The following is an 18,726-nucleotide window of genomic DNA, read 5'->3' on the forward strand; positions in this document are numbered from 1 at the left end:
ACAGTAGCCAACATGACTCAGTAAAAACATTTAATCCTACTGGACCGCTGTCGTTTTTGCTCCATGCATACATAACAGTGGGTAGAAGAGAGAGCATTTAAACTGAGAAAAGCAGAGGGAGAGGTGGGTTTGCAAATTAAACTGACTGGATAACAAAAGGGATCCACGGAAGATTCTCCCGAGAGAATGTAATGTGCATACAAGGACTAAAGTATAAAAGCAGGATCGATGCACCATAGAAAGCATTCTGTGTAGATGCCTAACGCCTTGGTATGGCAACTGTTCTTCATGTGACCTCAAGAAATTGCAGAGAATTGTGGACACAGCTCAGCACATCGCAGGAAGCAGCCTCCCTTCTATGGAAACTTCTCACCGCCTCAGTACAGCAGCCAGCATAATCGAAAACCCCACCCACCCCAGACATTCTCGCTTCTCCTCTCTCCCATCATGCAGAAGATACAAAAGCCTGAAAACTCACACCACCAGGCCCAAGGACAGCTTCTATCCCACTGTTATTAAACTCTTGAATGGACTTGTACGAAAAGATGGACTCTTGACCTCACAATCAACCTCATTATAGTCTTGCATGTAGCTTTTCGATAGCTTTTACACTTTATCTGCATTGTTATTGCTTTACTTTATCCTTGCTCAATGCACTGTATAATCATTTGATCTGTACGAGTAATATACAAGTCAAGCTTTTAACAGCATTTTGGCATATGTAACACCAATACCAATACCAAGATTCCTGGTTAAGACCTAACTAATTTGAGAACCAGGTCAGCTGCTGAGGAATTACTGAGGAATCTCTGACAGAGGACTCATGAAGTAATTAATGGCTCTAACACATTCTTCCTTTTGCTTTTAACGGGAGATCAGATGTAGAAAGTTATATACATAGCAGCAACCCAATGTAAACTAGGATGAATGCATGTCATAGATCCTTATGCTGCAGGATGCCTTTCAGCCCCTTTTTCCCAGGTCATCACTTTGAAGGAACTATCCAATCAGTCCTCATCCATGCTTCTGTTCCAGCCCTAAGTTTCTGAAGGGAAGCCTGGATAGGTACATGGATGGGAGGGGCTTGGAGTGTAATTATCCAAGTACAGGTAGATGGGGCTGGGCATGGACTAGACGGGCTGAAAGGCCTGTTTCAGTGCTGTGTTACTTTATGATTCTTTGACATTTTGATGAATATGTGGCGAGGAAACGTTTGAGGAATATGGGCCAAATAGGGTCCAATGGGACAAGCTTAGGTGGGCACCTTGGTCGGTATGGATGAGTTGGGCCAAAGGGTCTAGCTCCTTGCTGTATGACTCTATGATTACATGACAGACCATTTTCTACATCATACATACATATTATATATATGTATAAATAAACTTATCAGAATATACAGTGTGTAAACAACTTGTTACTACAAATATGATTCTCATTCCACTCTAGAGACACATGAGACAGCTGAATCTGGATTTCTGAATCAACATACATAAAATGCTGGAGGAATTCAGCAGGTCAGGCAGCATCTATGGAATGGAATAAGTTGTTGACTCTTTTCTTCCCTCCATAGATTCTGCCTGACCTGCTGACTTCCAACAGCACTTTGTATGGGTTTCCCTGGATTTATGGCACCTACAGAATCTTCTTATTCTGGTTTTTTTCCTCTTTCTTTCCAGCCCTGGTGAAGGGTCTCAGCCTGAAACGTTGACTGTTTATTCATCTCCATACATGCTGCCTGACCTGCTGAGTTCCTCCAGTACTTTATCTGTGTTAATCTGCAGAATTTCTTTTGTTTATGCTGAGATCCTCTAGTGTTTTGTGTGTTGCCCTGCCACACTCTCTGTTTCCATGTGTCCCTTCACAAGAGCCTCTACAGTGTGATGGGACAATCAAAAGGTGCCCTTTAGTACATAGAAGAACACAAACCTGATCTGCCTGTGCTGCAGCCTCTGAACCTCCTCTCCAATCCTGTTCAGGGACGGCGAGCGACTGCGCGAGCCATGGGTTCCACTCCCGCTTTTCACAGTGCCATTGGGATTGTTCTGCATCTGTTGCAGTAGTTGTGGGGAAAGGCTTCGGTGCGGCGTGGCGGATTGGTTGCCGGTCCACTCTGGGATGTCGTTGACGTTCAGGTTGTTGTCACTGTTAGAGCGCAGCAGGACCCGCGGTGCGGAGAGCGTACTCTGAGGTCCTCTTCGCCGGTTCGAGTACGTTGGTGCCTCTCGAAACGGCACTGTATGGAGAAACAACAGAAATTATGATAGGGTTAAAAGTCCAACTAATTGCTTTACCCTGATAAAGCCTGTTGTACACCCCACACCCAGGGTGCAAAAAATCACCAGAATTTTGCAGCAAAACGCAATCTGCTGGGAGAATTCAGCAGGTCAAGCAGCATCTGTAGTGGGAAGGGAACTGTCAATGATTTGGACCAAAATATCGTCATTCCCTTTCCTTTCCCCGGTACTGCTTGACCAATGAGTTCCTCCAGCAGACTGTTTGTTGCTCCAGATTCCAATATCTGCAGTCTCCTGAGACTCCACCTAAATTTTGACTTTGACAGCTTGTCAACCTGGTAAGTAAACTCCCAAATTTGAGATAAACTGTAACATAAATGCTGAAAGTCCAAAGCAGAATTAAAAGCTGAAGAAAGACATAAGCGCTGCTGAAAATCCAGAGCACCACTCACAAAATGCTGGAGGAACTCAGCAGGTCAGGTAGCATCTATGGAAAGGTATAAACAATTGATGTTTCGGGCTGAAATTCCTTCTTCTTTGATCTATTACCTCCCAACTTCTTACTTCATCCCCTCTCCCCAACCCACTCACTTTACTCTTCATAAGGTTTAACCTATCACCTGCCAGCTTGCACTCCTTCCTCCTACCCCCACCATGTTATTCCAGCTTCTTCCTCCTTCCTTCCCAATCCAAATGAAAGGTTTCAGCCTGAAACATCCAACTGTTTATTCCTCTCCATAGATTCTGCTGACCTCCTGAGTTCCTCCAGCATTTTGTTTGTGTTGCTTTGGAAATCTAGCCTCTGCAGAGTCTCTTGTATAAGACCTATGACCTTCCTGGATTGAGCCCAGGGTGACTTCAGTAATTTATGAAAATTACTAAGGCTTCAGGGATTTCAAAGGGAGTTGGAATATATGACCTCAGATCAGGAAAAACCAACCCATATCCAATCTGAAGCCTGCAATTCTCAGGTTGGGAGTCTGCAGCCAGATGGTGTGCAGATGAAACATGTTTCAGGTCATCGTCATCTTCAAAGAGGCCAAACCCTTGGCTTTCTTGGTCTATTCCTTTAAGAAAATCATGGTATGGACAAAGCTGAGTGTGCCAATCTATGCAGCTCCTTATGCTCTGATGCACATTGACAAATTGTCGATAGTATTGTGTACATATACCCAAGCACTATCCAGTCACTGTGGGGTTTCATGCATTTTCTCTTTCTTTCCCCCTCTCTATCATTTTCCCCTCTTTACACAAGTCCTAGACATTGCCTAAGCCTGTACACTTAGTCAGTGCTGTAATATGGGCAGACACTAATGCCTTGGTTAGCTAATATTAATGTCTCCCACCGGCTCCTCCCAGTACATCAGACTTAGTTCCAATGTCCTCTGGCTGGAAATGGACAACAATTGTGGGAGATTGAAATGTGCATTTGCAATCTACAAACTGGGTGACGTATTGTGCATGAGAAATTAGTTAAGAGAATTGCCTCTTTAACGATCCCATATATGAATTGTTGAGGATGATTCCGTTCTTGTCAGTCTTGCTCTTGCAGGTACCTCTCAATCTCCACCTAGCTAATAAGATTCACCTGCCACACATCACTTACAATCTATTTAACCCCAGTTCTCATTCACAGTCCTTGTTCACTCATCAAACAAGCTGGCCTCTACTAGTTGACTGTTGTTTTTAGTTTCTATTCTCTCTTGGTTTGTGGCCCCTCTTGGCTTGTTATTTTGCAGTCTAGTATTAAAGTTATCAGTTACTGCTGAATTGTCTCAGCTGCTCTGCTTTTAGGTCAAGCCTCCTCCACGTTTCCTGACTGTTCTGGAAAAATGGCCATGCCATCTTCTCACAGATACCATCAGGCAGTTCATGCAGAAGTGTGAATTCCCACCCTACTAGGTTCAAGCACAGCTATTTTCCTTCTTTGGTTCTTGAACCATCCTGCGCAACCCTAATCATTACTTCATATAGTAACATTATGATTTGCCATGGCAACTAAACTTTGACAATCTTCTGTTGGTGTGTAGTGAAAAGTGGCTGCATCACTGCCTGATATGAAGACACCAAAGCCCTTGAATGGAAAATCCTACATAAAGTAATGGCTATGGTCTCGTCCATCATGGGTAAAGCTCTCCCTACCATTGAGCATATCTACATGAAACATTGTTGCAGGAAAGCAGCATCCATCATCATGGGCCCCCACCACCCAGAACATGCTCTCTTCTTGCTGCTGCCATCTGGAAGAAGGTACAGGAGCCTCAGGACTCACACCACCAGGTTCAAGAACAGTTATTACCACTCAGCCATCAGGCTGTTAAACCAAAGGGGGATTACTTCACTCAACTTCACTTGCCCTATCAGTGAAATATTCCCAAAATCTATGGACTCACTTTCAAGGACCCTTCATCTCAAATTCTCGATATTTATTGTTTAGATAGATAGATACTTTATTGATCCCAAAGGAATTTACAGTGCCACAGTAGCATTACAAGTGTACAGATATATAAATATACAAATATCAGAAGAGAAGTAAGAAAAAATAAAAAACAAGTTACCCACCAACAGTCTAACAGGAGGTGAGGGGGAGTCATCATTACCTCAGTTGACTTGTTACAGAGCCTAATGGCCGAGGATAAGAATGACTTCATATAGTGCTCTTTGGAGCAGCCCAGTTGTCTCTGTCTATTATTAAAAGTGCTCCTCTGTTCAGCCGAGGTGCATGCAGAGGGAAAGAAATATTTTCCAGAATTACCAGGATTTTCCATAGATCCCTTTGTTCTACCACAGCCTCCAGTGTGTCCAATTTGACTCCTATAACCTGTCTAATCAGTTTATTGAACCTGTTGGCATCACCCATGTTGATGGCATTGTCCCAGCACACCACCACATAGAAGACTGTACTGGTGACCACAGACTGGTAGAACATGTGAAGGAGAGAACTGCATACTCCAAAGGACCTCAGTCTCCTCAGGAAGTAGAGGCGACTCTGGCCCTTCTTGTACACAGCGTCTGTGTTGGTGCTCCACTCAAGTCTGTAATCCAGGGGCACTGGAAGGTAATTGTAAGTCCTCACCACATCCACATCCTCACCATCAATAGTAACAGGGAGCAGTGCAAACTTAGTCTTCCGAAAGTCCATCACCATCTCCTTTGTCTTACTGATGTTGAGCTGCAGGTGACTCAGCTTGCACCATATGACAAACTCCTTCACCAGGGTTCTGCATTCATCCTCCTGTCCTCCCTTTATACATGCAACTATTGCTGAGTCATCAGAAAATTTCTTCAGATGACATGACTCAATGTTGTATTAAAGTCCAAGCTATACAGGGTATTTATTATTATTATTTCCTTCTTTATATATTTGTGCAGTTTATTGCCTTTTATACACCAGTTGAACATCCAACTTGGTGCTGCCTTTCATTGATTCTGTTATGGTTATTATTCTCTGGATTTACTATGTATGTCTGCAAGAAAATGAACATTAAAGTTGTATATAGTGACAAATATGTACTTGGATAATAAATTTACTTTAAACTGCAAAGGACTTCTTTTGTTCTAGTTTTGTTCTTTCATAGTTCTGTATGTTTAAATTATGTTTTGTCTGTGAATGTTGTGTATCTGCTGCCTGTGATGCTGCTGCAAGTGAGCTTTTCATTGAACCGGTGCACATATACTTGTGACAAAAGATTACAGCCACACTTCATCCAACAACTGGGGCTAATGCAAGTACACCAGTAAAGGAAGTGCTGTTCTCATTGTGGTGTCAAGTATTGCTATCAAGAGCTCTGGTCACCTTTATAATAACCAATAGAGAAATGCTTCAAAACTTCCATCATTGTCCCTGTACCTAAAAAGACCAAGGTAACGTGTCTGAACGATTGGCGTCTTGTTGCGCTCGCTTCAATAATAAGCAAGTGCTTTAAGAGGCTGGTCAAGAACTACATCCGCTGCATGCTATTCATCCACGCTTGACCCCCTATGATTCACTATTGACACAACTGATTGACAGATGATGCAATAGCCACAGCTCTACACACCGTCCTTACACAGCTGAAGAAGAGGGATGCTCATGTGAAAATGCTGTTCTAGGACTGCAGTTCAGCATTCAACACCATAATTCCCTCCAGGCTTGACAAGAAGCTCAGAAACCTCGGTCTTCACCCTGCCTTATGCAGCTGGATCCTGGACTTCCTGTCAGATCACTGGCATGTGGTAAGAGTGGGCTGCCTCACCTCTGCCCCTCTGACCCTCAACACAGGTGCCCCTCAGGGCTGTATACTAAGCCCCCTCCTTTACTCTCTGTATAACCATGACTGTGTCGTCACTCACAGCTCCAATCTGCTAATTAAATTTGCTGACGACACTACATTGATTGGCATAATCTCAAATAATAACGAGGCAGCCCACAGAGAAGAAGCCATCACCCTGACACAGTAGTTCCAAGGAAACAACCTCTCCCTCAACGTCACAAAAACAAAAGAGCTGGTTGTGGACCACAGGAGGAATGTATACAGGCTCACCCCTATTGACATTAATGGATCTGGGGTTGAGAAGGTGGACAGCTTCAAGTTCCTCAGTATACACGTCACCGAGGATCTCACTTGGTCTGTACATACTGGCTGTGTGGTGAAAAAAGCACAACAGTGCCTCTTTCACCTCAGACAGTTGAAGAAGTTCGGCATGAGTCCCCAAATCTTAAGGACTTTCTACAGGAGCACATTTGAGAGCATCCTGACTGACTGTATCACTGCCTGGTACTGCACCTCCCTCAGTCGCAGGGCTCAGCAGAAAGTGGTGCGGACAGCCCAGTGCATCTATGGATGTGAAGTTCGGGACATTTACAGCAACAGCTGCGTAAAAAGAGCCAGAAGGATCTTTAGGGACCCGAGTCACCCCAACCACAGACTGTTCTAACTGTTACATTCCACAAAACGGTACCGCAGCATAAAAGCCAGGACCAAAAGGCTCTGGGACAGCTTTTTCCACAGACCATCAGACTGATTAATTCACACTGACGCAATTGTATTGCCAAGCCATATTGGCTGTTCTGTTGTATATCTTACTATACATACTATTTATTACAAATTACTATAATTTGCACATTGCACATTCAGATGGAAAGGTAACGTAAAGATTCTTACTCCTCACATGTGTGAAGGATGTAAGAAATAAAGTCAATTCATTCAATTCATTCATTCATCTGGCCCGTTGGCTGGACGATGGCTCCTAAGGAAGCAATTCTATTAGTTCCATCTCCCTTCTAATTTCCCTGTGCCTTGGCAACATATTCTCTCTCACAAACTCACCAACTCACTTTAATTATTTTTGATATTAACCCCCAAACTAAGGGGCAATTTTCAGTGGTCAACAAAAACCTATTGGATGTTGGAGGAAACTAGAGCACCTGGAGAGACCACACAGTTGTGGAGGAAATGTGAAACCTCATTACAGATAACGTAGAAGGTCAGTATCAAACCTGGATTGCAGTATCATGATCTACCAACAATAATACTGTACATAGAAAACTCTTCCTTGGAATAACCTTGCCAATGTCATACAACATCAAGTGTCTCTTTACGTTAGCAAAAGAAAAGGTGATCAGGAACAGAGAAAAAAATGAGGTTAAGTCAACTACTATAAAAATCATGTATAAAACAAGTGCTCAATCTATCAAAGATGATTCCAGGTTCTCAGATGCCACCTGAGTCAAATAATTGGATGTTGATATGGTCTTGATTAGTCAGGGCATCAAAGGTTACAGGAAGAAGGCAGGAGAATGGAATTCAGAAGGAAAATAAATCAGCCAGAATTGAATGGTTAAGCAGATTTGATGGGCTAAATTCTGCTCCTATGTCTTCTGGTCTTATGAAATGCAAAGTGTTACCAGCAGTTTCAGATCTGTAGCTTCTGCAAGCTTTAGATTTTCTCAGTTTTAATTCCCTTCGTTGTGTTATATCTTGTAATAGATTTGTCCAATTTTGACCTACTGTACAGCATTAAGATGTGGCCTACTATGGATCTAGGCCAAGTAAGAAGGTCAAAATGTGTATCCTGATCTGCTGTGAGATGATGCTGGATAGACACCAGCAGAGGGTATTGCATTTTGCATCATTACCAACCTACGCAAGAAAGAAAAAAACAAAAATAATCTAGTGTCAAACTCCAAGAATCAAATGGTCAAGAATGGAGGAAGGAACCAAATCATAGAACCCTGACAAACATTTAAGGACTAGGGTGCACCTTCTGTAACATGTACTTAACTGGCCAAAATCAGATCTGGAAACACTCATTTGCTCAGAAGTTTGTCACTTTTCTCATCTTGCAGCACTTCATCCAAAAGCTATTCTTATGGGGTGAGCTTCGTACCATGCACCTGTTGAGTAAGCTAGTACCCTTCTTACTGAACCTGCCTACATCCAGGTGAAGACAAGCCAGTTCCCAGTTGATGCAAAGGCTGCTTAGTTATTAAAATTCCTAATTGTGAGTTAATTGCACTTTGAATCGCACTGTTATGCAATACTTCTGAGAGGCCCAATGGAAACTGCCTTGCCTTAATAGCTTCAAACGATATAATTTAAACCTTCTCATTATCTTCAAATCCCTTTGTGGACTTGCCTTATCTCTGTAACCTCTTCCAATTCAATGAACTTCAGATCTCTGAATATCTCCAGTTCCAGCTATAGTTCCCTGCTTGCTTTGCCCTGCCCATGGGAACTGATTGTGAGATCATTACTAACCAGCTTGGTTCCCCTTCCTGCTAAGCTCGGCCAATAAGAATAGATTTTGGATGAAGTGCTACTTAGAAGAGAGTGGAGAGAAACTGGAACAAATGGGTTTGCCTGGCTCTGATCCATTTTGGGCCAGTGAGTGTGTGAGTGAATGAGTAAGTGAGCAGGAGAGAGAAAGAATTGAGTCATCCTCCGTGATAAGTTGCAAGAAGAAACAGTGTAACCAGCTGAGAAGCTTTACTATACCCAAGAAGAATTGAGGCCCCTCTTTCATCCCTGAAGACAGTCCTTAAAACTGTTCTCATGACCAAGCACTTTTTCTATTATTTTAATATTTTTGATTTTGATTGATGCATCTCCCATCAATGTATTCAATTTATACTACAAAAAGGTGCGATATAAATGTGCATTATAATTGTTGCAGGTTCTTGTGTGAACAACGAAACGCATCCTGCAATGATAGAATCAAATCCGAAAATAGAGAGAGAGCCACCTCTCTCTTCATAATTAAGGAGAGCATTGTTTTTGAAAGGATTTGTTGGGAAACCAATATCTTTTTGTTCCACTATAACTACATAGAATGCCATATGTGGTAACAAATTTCATTTCCTAAAGCCGGCTGTCAACTCAGTAAAGGCAGTGTTAAAATCCAGACCGGAAATGGATTAACCTCTGATGAGAAGCACTCATGAATTTTTGATAATTGAGATCAACCAAAATACTAGAATGGGCTTTTCAATTGAACTTGATGCATTCCACAGCATTTAACACATTTGATGCATTTCTGCCTGAACTTGTTGAATCAATCTTTAAAATATGCAAAACATGAAGCTTAGTATTTGAATTTTCTTTCTAATAAAAAAAAGGTACTTATCAAAATAAAAGAGTGGGCACCGCCATGAAATTGCCCAGTGGCCTGAACCTCAGTCATTGTGTGTAGTTTTTCATTGATTCTATTGTACTTCTTGGTCATACTGTGAATGACTGCAAGTAAATGAATCTCAGAGTAGTATATGGTGATATTTATGTACTTTGATCATAATTTTACTTTGAACTTAAAATTCCAACAATGGATTCAGTGAGATGTCATTCTAAATCACTATCTGGTCTGTCCACACAGACCTAAGTTCCACTGCCCCTGAAGTCAATCCTACTCCGGGAGCCTTCCAGAAAATGACCGATTCCTTAAATCTCTTCAAGGAGGACCAGTGAAGGCCTTGCTCATCGCAGATTTGGGTCAGAAGAGACCAGGTCAATTGATTCTTCACTGAACTTACAGGTAATTAAATTGGCAATTGGGATGTAATCCATATAGAACCAGTTATGACAGATCTCATTCAAAATCCACAGTTGTTCATTTTCCGTGCTTGCCCTGGTGATAAGGCTCAATTTTCCGGTTTGTTATCGAAGAGGTCTTTCCACGCCTCACACTGACTTCCGTCTTCCTGTCTCTGTAATGCGTGGGAATCAAGTATGTGGGTGTTGCGCCTTCTTTTACTTCCATTAATCCACATGTTCAGTGACAAGAGGAGTTTTGCCAGTAATAATCTTCCGGGATCAACATTCTGCATTATTGATCAACCCTTGCTTTTTGTTAAATATTGGAATCAGCACACTCAGATCCAGATTTGCACATAACATCCCTTTAGCATCCCTCCCTAAATTCTCCAATCCATTACCTTCATCAATTACACCCAAAATCAACTTGTAATTATTAATATTTTGTCTAAATTTAGAATGCCACATATTTTAAGGCAAACACTTCAGCATCTTGTTAAACAGTCATATTTTACTACTAACATCAGATACAGATTGAGAAGGCTAAATTTAACCATTCTAATGAATTACAATGAATGAACTGAGTACAGACTTGCCAAAAACATTACATGGCTGTATTCAAGCATATAACATCCCTGTTTCACTGGTTAGTAACTGTTGTTGCCCAGCAGGTGCACAAATAATAAACCATATTGTTCCCAGCTAATGTAGTTACAGTATCATTTAATCTGCCCGGATAGTCGCAGTTTGCACAGTTGCATGTTATCGATCACAATAAGTGACAGTTCAAGAAGTAGCCTCTCCCCCCACCACAAACCCCCCCCAGCTACTTCATCTCTTTATTATCAATGAGGTACTCGGAAGCAAATTCAGCAATGTAGAGAGTTTTGTGACAGAGTACAAGTACGCTGTGCTCAATTAACTCAGTGGACATGATCCGACTGAACTGAACATTGATCAAATATTGAGATAGTTATAAAATGGAGCATTAAGAAGTTATGTCGGAATCCAACTTCAGTTAAATACTGAGCTGCACACCATCACAATTCTAATTCCTTTATTTTCACCAGAATATTCCTTTTGGCATCATTTTCTTACCTTCAATTTTCAAGGCATTCAATAAAGACTTCATATTTCCCCACTTATAGCTCTCCACTAGCCAGTTCCAATGTGTTTCAGTTGCCAGAACCCTAAAAATAGCAGCAGCTTCCTGGGCACTGAGTGATTGCAAATATATCTGGGCATGCAATATCCAAAAGAAGTCTGGTGACAAAGCCCACCCCACATTCTGTCTGTCAGCTGAGAACCGCCTGTGCGTAGACTGGAGCTGCTCGGAGCCTTGCTGGGTTTCAGAGTATTAGTCATGTGAAAGACAGCGCTCTCTTTATACGCTGTATTGCATTAAGCACTGAATTGGTGAACAAGCACAAACAAATAGGTCAAAACAGCAATCTATAGAATAGCTCACCCTTTTTGTGTATATATCCTTATTAATGAAAAATTATTTTTTAAAGATCACAGGAACTAAGGGAAGCTCTAATAAGCTCACCAATAAATCCAGTAGTTCGCATAATCTTTTAGATTTAAAAAAAATTTTAAAGAAATTCATCTGTTGATAAAGAAATTATTTCTATAATTTCCCTGCTGGACTGGTTGACCAATTCACAAAATATGATCATTAGTGTTCAAATAATTAAACCAGGCAATTAAACCATTTCTTTCTGAGCATCTGAGGATTTTTTCTCTTCTCCAGCACCCCCTTAAATGGGTATCTCAAACGTTTTAAACTTCTATTGTGTGTGTTTAAATTCACATGATTAATATTCAACAGTATAGAGGGTGAATACAAAGCACCATTGTCGATACCAGCATCACAGGGAAGTTTCACAAATAAAATTATAAAATTCTCCCCGAAGCTCTGAAATTTTGACAGCAAGGTATAATAGGCGCATTTTCAAGACTTGCGGGTAGTTTTCCTTAAACTTATGCTACCTAAACAGAGTTGCAAGATATATTTTTACAATGCCCATCTCAAAAACAGCTACAAATTAAATAGAATACTGTTGCACGTATTCCAAGTATTTGCTGAGTTCTGATAGAAACCTTTGCAAAGCATCTGTTGCAATTCAGAGTTGCTCACTATCAATGGAAAGAGAATCACATTCCCCTCATCACCAAGATGTCATGGCTTCTGCAGTGGGATGTGCGTCATCTAAATGCAGTTGCATTTTTTGCATCGGATAACCTATTAAAGAGATACTGTTGCTATCCCAGCAGTCTTAAGCTGCAAAGATAGCAGGAGATGTCTACACTCAGTGGTCACTATGTACACCTGCATACCTGCTCGTTATTGCAAATATCTAATCAGCCAATCATAAGGCAGCAATCCAATTCATAAAAGCTTGCAGACATGGTCAAAAGGTTCAGTTGTTGTTCGCACTAAATGTTGGAATGGGGAAAAAAGTGACCTAAGTGACTTTGACTGTGGAATGATTGTTGGTGCCAGGCAGGGTGTTTTGAATATCTCAGAAACTGCTGATCTGGGATTTTCATGCACAACAATCTCTAGAGTTTACATAAAATGGTGCAAAAATCAGAAAAATCTTGTGGGCAAAAACACATTGTTAATGAGAGAGGTCAGAGGAGAGTTGCCACACTGGTTCAAGCTGACAGGAAGGCGACAGTAACTCAAATAATCATGCGATACAACAGTGGTGAGCAGAAGAGCATCTTTGAATGGGCAACAAGTTGATCCTTGGAGTTGACGTGGTACCAGGGAAACACACTCAGTGACCACTTGATTAGGTACAGGGGGTGCCTAAGGAAGTGGCCACTGAGTGCACGTTCCTCATTTCATTCATTCAGAATGAGTGAAGGAATTACTGGAAGGGGCTAGGCAACATGGAGCCTCAGGTAGGCAAAGTGCAATTCTGCCATATCAGACTGAGTTAAAGTAACAAACAGGTACACCACAGAATCAGGACCTTCAGCTCATCAAATCTGTGATGGCAATCAACAACTTTGTCGGAATTCAGAAGAATAAGGAGGGGTTTCACTGGAACTAACTAAGTATTGAAAGGCCAAGACAGAGTGGCTTTGGAGATGGATGCATCCTTTAGTGGGGGAGTCTAAAACTAAAGGGCACAACCTCAGAATAGAGGGATGTCCTTTTAGGACAGAGATCAGTAGGAATTCCTTTAGCCAGAGGGTGGTGAATTTGTGGAATTCAATGCCTCAGAAGATTGTGGAGGCCAAATCATCGGGTATATCTACAGCAGAGACAGATAGGTTCTTGATTGGTAAGATTACAGGGAGAGGGAAGGATAATGGGTTGAGAGAGATAATGAATCAGCCAAGATGGAATGTCAGAGCAGACCTGATGGGCTGAATGGCCTAAGTCTGCTGCTATATCTTATGTTCTTAACCCATTTACACTAATCCTACGTTAATCCCATTGGTATTGCCTGTTCATTCTCATTAGATTCCACCCACTCCTCTACACAGCAGGGGTGATATACAGTGGCTAACTATTCTACCTACCTGTACATCTGTGGGATATAGGAGGAAACCAGAGGACTAGGAGAAAATCCACGTGGTTACAGGGAGAGTGTGAAAACTCTACACAGACAGTACCCGATGTCAGGATTGAACATGGATCTTTCACACTCTGAAGGCCAGCAACTCAACAGCTGTGTCACTCTTCTAAGTTCTGAATCCAACATCCACAGGTTATTATCATTGATTTTTGCAAAGGATATTGGAAAAAAGAATGGCAGTGTGGTAGCAGAGTTGGGTGGCATAGTCGTGCAGCATTTAGTGCAAAGCTTTATAGCCGTCAGCTGTGAAATCGGGGTTCGATTCCTGCCGCTGTCAGTAAGGAGCTTGTATATTCCCCACGTGACTGTGTGGGTTTCATTTGAGTGCTCCAGTTTCCTCCCACAGTCCAGAAATGTACAGTTAGGGTGAGTGAGTTGTGGGCATGCTTTGTTGGTGTTGAAAGTGTGATGACACTTGCCGGTTGACCCGAGCACAATCCTTACTGATCTGATTTGACGCAAGATGGTGCATTTCACTGCAAGTTTCCATGTGACCAATAAAAGTAATTTATACCCTTAATTCAGCTACCATCCTTACACCTCCAACCAAGCTAGAAGCAAACTGGACAGGACTTAACCATAAGTGTTGGGTTTGGTTTGCATGGTTCTTGCATGTCTCTTGATCAGGCCTCTTGTACAATGAGATGGACTCTTGGCCTTGCAACCAACTTTGTTATGATCTTGCATATTTTTGTTTACCTGCACTGAACTTTCTCTGTAACTGTAACACTTTATTTTGATTGTTATTGTATGAACAGTATGCAAGACAAGCCTTTCACTGCATCTTGGTATATATGACAATGATAAACCAATTCCAACACTGATACCAATTTTAAGTCCCTAGACGCACATCACAATTGGCCTGAAATCTCAACTGTTTATTCCCCTCTAAAGATGCAGATTGATTTCCTCCAGCATTTTGTGTGTGTTGCTCGAGATTTTCCAGTATCTGCAGAATCTCTTGTGATTATGATCTCTGCTCAGTACTTGAATCATATTCCAGTCCTACATTCACCTTGAACGGTCATTCCTTTCACCATTCCAGCTCTTCTGCCTTCCACTCCATTGCAGACCTTCTCTATGGTACTCGTCTCTTCTTTCCATCTAAATCCCCAACATTGGTTTTAAAAAGCCAACCTTGCAGTTTCACTGTGAGGTCACTAGACCTTGAACATTCCCCAGTTCCCTCCCCACAGATGCTACACACTTTCTCCATTTTGATTTCAGGCTTCTGCCATTCGCAGCTTTTGATAATACCACGGTTGTTACCAGACCGGCAACCAGAGGCCTAGACTATTGATGCTGAAATGCAAGTCTAAGTCCAATCATGGCAGCTGGGAAATGTGAGCCCTTGTGATTTTTAAATTAAAAGCTGATATCAATAATGAGATTCATGAGATTGTTGGGTTCTAAATCCAGATGGTTCACATGTCCTTCAGGGAAGGGAATCTGCTATCTCCATCCAGTCTGTGCCATATGTGATTCCAGACTTAACAGTGTAGTTAACACTTAAATGAGAATGGAAAAGGTCTAGCAACCCATTCAGTTCAAGCAGCCAGTTAGGAATAGACAATACCAGAATGTTTTGACAGCATTGTCCACACCCATGAACGGATATAACCAAGACCTTGCCGTCAAGGTGATGGGGGTCGGTTCCTTGAGACACAGTTCTGTACAGATGCACTCAAAATATTTATTAGGCATCAAGCAAGCCTGAATGTTAATTCAGGTTTAGGTAGACTAATGAAACCATTGTAACATGGCATAGAAAGCAACGTGATTGTTCAGAGCAGGCTAAAATATGTCGCGTCATGAAGTCATAAAGTGCAGAAACAGGCTTGTCTACCACTGAGTCACAAAAACCCATTTACACCAATCCCAATTTTTCCTCATTTTCCTGCCACCCACCTACAATAGAGCAATTTCTTGTAGCTAGTTAACCTAATAACCAGCACACCTATGGGATGTGGGAGGAAACCAAAGCACCTGAGCAAACTCCACAAGGACTCCTTGTCATAAATAAGCTGATTTTCCATTTGTGTAGTGTTTCCTTTTCGGAGGTTACATTGGGAACATTTAAAAAACAGCCCATAGACTCACTTTCAAGGACTCTTCATCTCATGTTCTCCATATTTATTGCTTATTTATTATTATTGTTATGTTTGTTTTTTTTGGTATTTGCATAAATTGTGATCTTTTGCACATTGGTTGTTTGTCCATCTTATGTGTGGTTTTGCATTGATCATATTATGTTTTTTTGTATTTACTGTGAATGCCCACAAAAATAGTATATGGTGACACATGGGTACTTTGATAATAAAGTGTTTTTAAAGTGAAAAACCCGTTGCACTGGGGCAGTTCCACACTCTGAACCTTGGAATTCCAGGTCCAGTAGTGCAAACAAACGTCACAAATTGGGGTCTTCCTTGGTTGCAGAGGATGACCATGATGTCTTCTGTGCCTTGTCATGCCTTGCAGTCTCCGTGGAGCATTGCAGTACCACCTTCTTGGCTGTTAGATCTCAGTATAGATCTCATCTACCCAGTCCACTGGAGCTGACTTCGTAGGCCAGGACCGGCGGTCTCACCGGAGTATGAGGCCGCCAGCTATGCTCAGCTGCCTGTCAAAGTAGTGTATTATGGTGTGGTTGCTGTTACATCCTCAAGGACAATCAAAGAGTACATACTCCTTGCCAGTGGCATCCACATTGCATTTCCTTACAACACTGGAGGCCATTCAGCCCATCTAGTCTGTTGTATCTACAAATAATCCCACCAGGCACATTCCCCCATTTATTTCCCCTTATTCATCCCCTTATTCCTCTTATTCCTTCATTTATCACATTTACTTGAAACATACAGGGAGATGTGCCATTGCCATTATCAACTAACATAACCTGAGGACGTGCTGGAGCAGGCTGCAAGTGTTGTCACACATTCTGTTGCCAAAATAGCATGCCCACGATTTATCTCACATGCCTGTTAACTGCCCTCAGTGTTCATATCACACAAATATTATTTTTCTAAATTATTTAATTTTTTTTTAAATTTAGAGATACAGCATGATAACGTGCCTTTCCAGTTCAACAAACCTGCACTGCCAATTACAGCCATGTAACCAATAAACCTTCCGTCATACCTACATCTTTGGAATTTGGGAGGAAACCCACACGGTCATGGCGATAGCATACAAACTTCTGACAACCTCTCAAGGTCGAATCCTATGTCCCCATCATGAGAAGGTACAAGTGGGCACAGCTGTCCAAAGGGGCTCTGCTGAAGCTGGCTAGGCCAATCCCCTGTACGGTGGAACAATGGATGCAATGGATTGCAGAAACATCGATGAAATCCAATCATACTGCCAGCTTCAGAGGATCATAGAGACCGGTCTATGCTCCACTAAGGAGTTAAGGGCCCAAGTGAGTACTTATATCCCTACAGACGCCAGTGGGATTAAGCCCGTATTGTTGGTACTGTAATGGTGTTACACTACCTACTATGCTCCCATACCTTAACCACCCCCCCACCCCTATCTCTACTTAATCTGCAGAAGACAAACAACCTCAGAACCATCAAAGCGTTGGGATGCGGAGAGTGACCAGAGCACATTGGAGAAATTAGTGTGGTCACAAAGCGCGTTCCAGTTACCCCAGCATCTAGGCCATGCTCTCTTCTCACTGCTGCTGTTGAGAAGACAGTACTGGAGCTTTAGGTCCCACACCACCAGGTCCAGGAGCAATTATTACCCTTCAACCATCAGGCTCCTGAACCAGTGTGGACAACTTCACTCATCTCAACACTTTACTGATTCCGCAACCTATAGACTCACTTTCAAGGACTCTACAACTCATCAGGTAAGTCCAGGGGGTATAGGAGCAGCATTAGGCTACTTGGCCCATTGATTCTGCTCCGCCATTTCGTCCAGGCTGATTTATTTCCCTCCCAGCCTCAGTCTCCTGCCTTCTCACATTATCCCTTCATGCCCTGACTGATCAAAAGTCGATCAACCTCTGCTTATATATACCTGAGAGCTCATGTTCTCTGTAATATTTATTCACTATTTTGTTTTGTATTTGCACTGTTTCTCTTCTTTTGTACATTGGCCTTTTATCATTCTTTATCCGTGAGTAGTTTTTCATTGATTCTATTGTATTTTTTTGTTCTACTGTGAATGCCCACAAGAAAATGAATCTCGAAGTAGTATATAGTGACCTATATGTACTTTGATAATAAATTTACTTTGAACTTTGAACTTCAGCACTAGAGGTCAGGACTGAAGCTGAACAGCTGGTGGTGGGAGGTAGCAGCCCCACCAGTGTGACTATCTACAAAACAACATGTGCAGCTCAGCACCAAAACAGATGCAGGAGGTACCGACAACCTAGCTTAATTTAGATTTGCTGCAGGAAATGAGCTCAAGACGCCAATCACTGAAAGGGATGGTTGCTGTGTCAGGAGCAACGGCACAATATTATTTACATTGCAACTCCTCCCCCCACTTCAGGATTGTTGGTGATTTTGCAGGAAATAAGGTTTGAAAGACCCTTGTCTGAATCAGTACCATTTCTTTTGGTTTTTTCCTGCTAAAACCAGATGGTTTCTTTAATAGGAAGAAATTTTGGCACCACAAGAGAAAAAATAATGAATTTCAAACAATAGCTATTGAAATTATAGGTTTCAAGTACATCATAAACAACAAATGGTGATTTATTTTTCCCACTTTGCACTTTGATCTTCACCTACCAATTTTCTTCTTCATCCTCAGAGCTGCTAAATCCAACACAAGAACCAGTGTTACAGCTCCCCAGGCATTCAAAAGGTGACTTTTAGGCCATCCATCTTAATTAAGAGCCTCCTGAACTAACTAGAAGAAAAATGTGCTGAAAGG

At 41.8% G+C, this 18,726-nt stretch overlaps 1 protein-coding gene across 3 annotated transcripts in view; it reads right to left on the minus strand.

The window, feature by feature from the left end:
• LOC140205282 (SH3 and multiple ankyrin repeat domains protein 2-like) overlaps window positions 1–18,726 on the minus strand; it is a 1,215,789-nt gene that overhangs the window by 692,989 nt on the left and 504,074 nt on the right. For all 3 annotated transcript variants that reach the window (XM_072272778.1, XM_072272777.1, XM_072272779.1), the window contains one exon: window positions 1,927–2,233. In XM_072272778.1, the coding sequence (XP_072128879.1) occupies window positions 1,927–2,233 (307 nt within the window). The remainder of the gene's footprint in view (window positions 1–1,926; window positions 2,234–18,726) is intronic.

Source organism: Mobula birostris, chromosome 11, assembly GCF_030028105.1.
Source record: "Mobula birostris isolate sMobBir1 chromosome 11, sMobBir1.hap1, whole genome shotgun sequence".
Taxonomy (NCBI): Eukaryota; Metazoa; Chordata; class Chondrichthyes; order Myliobatiformes; family Myliobatidae; genus Mobula; species Mobula birostris.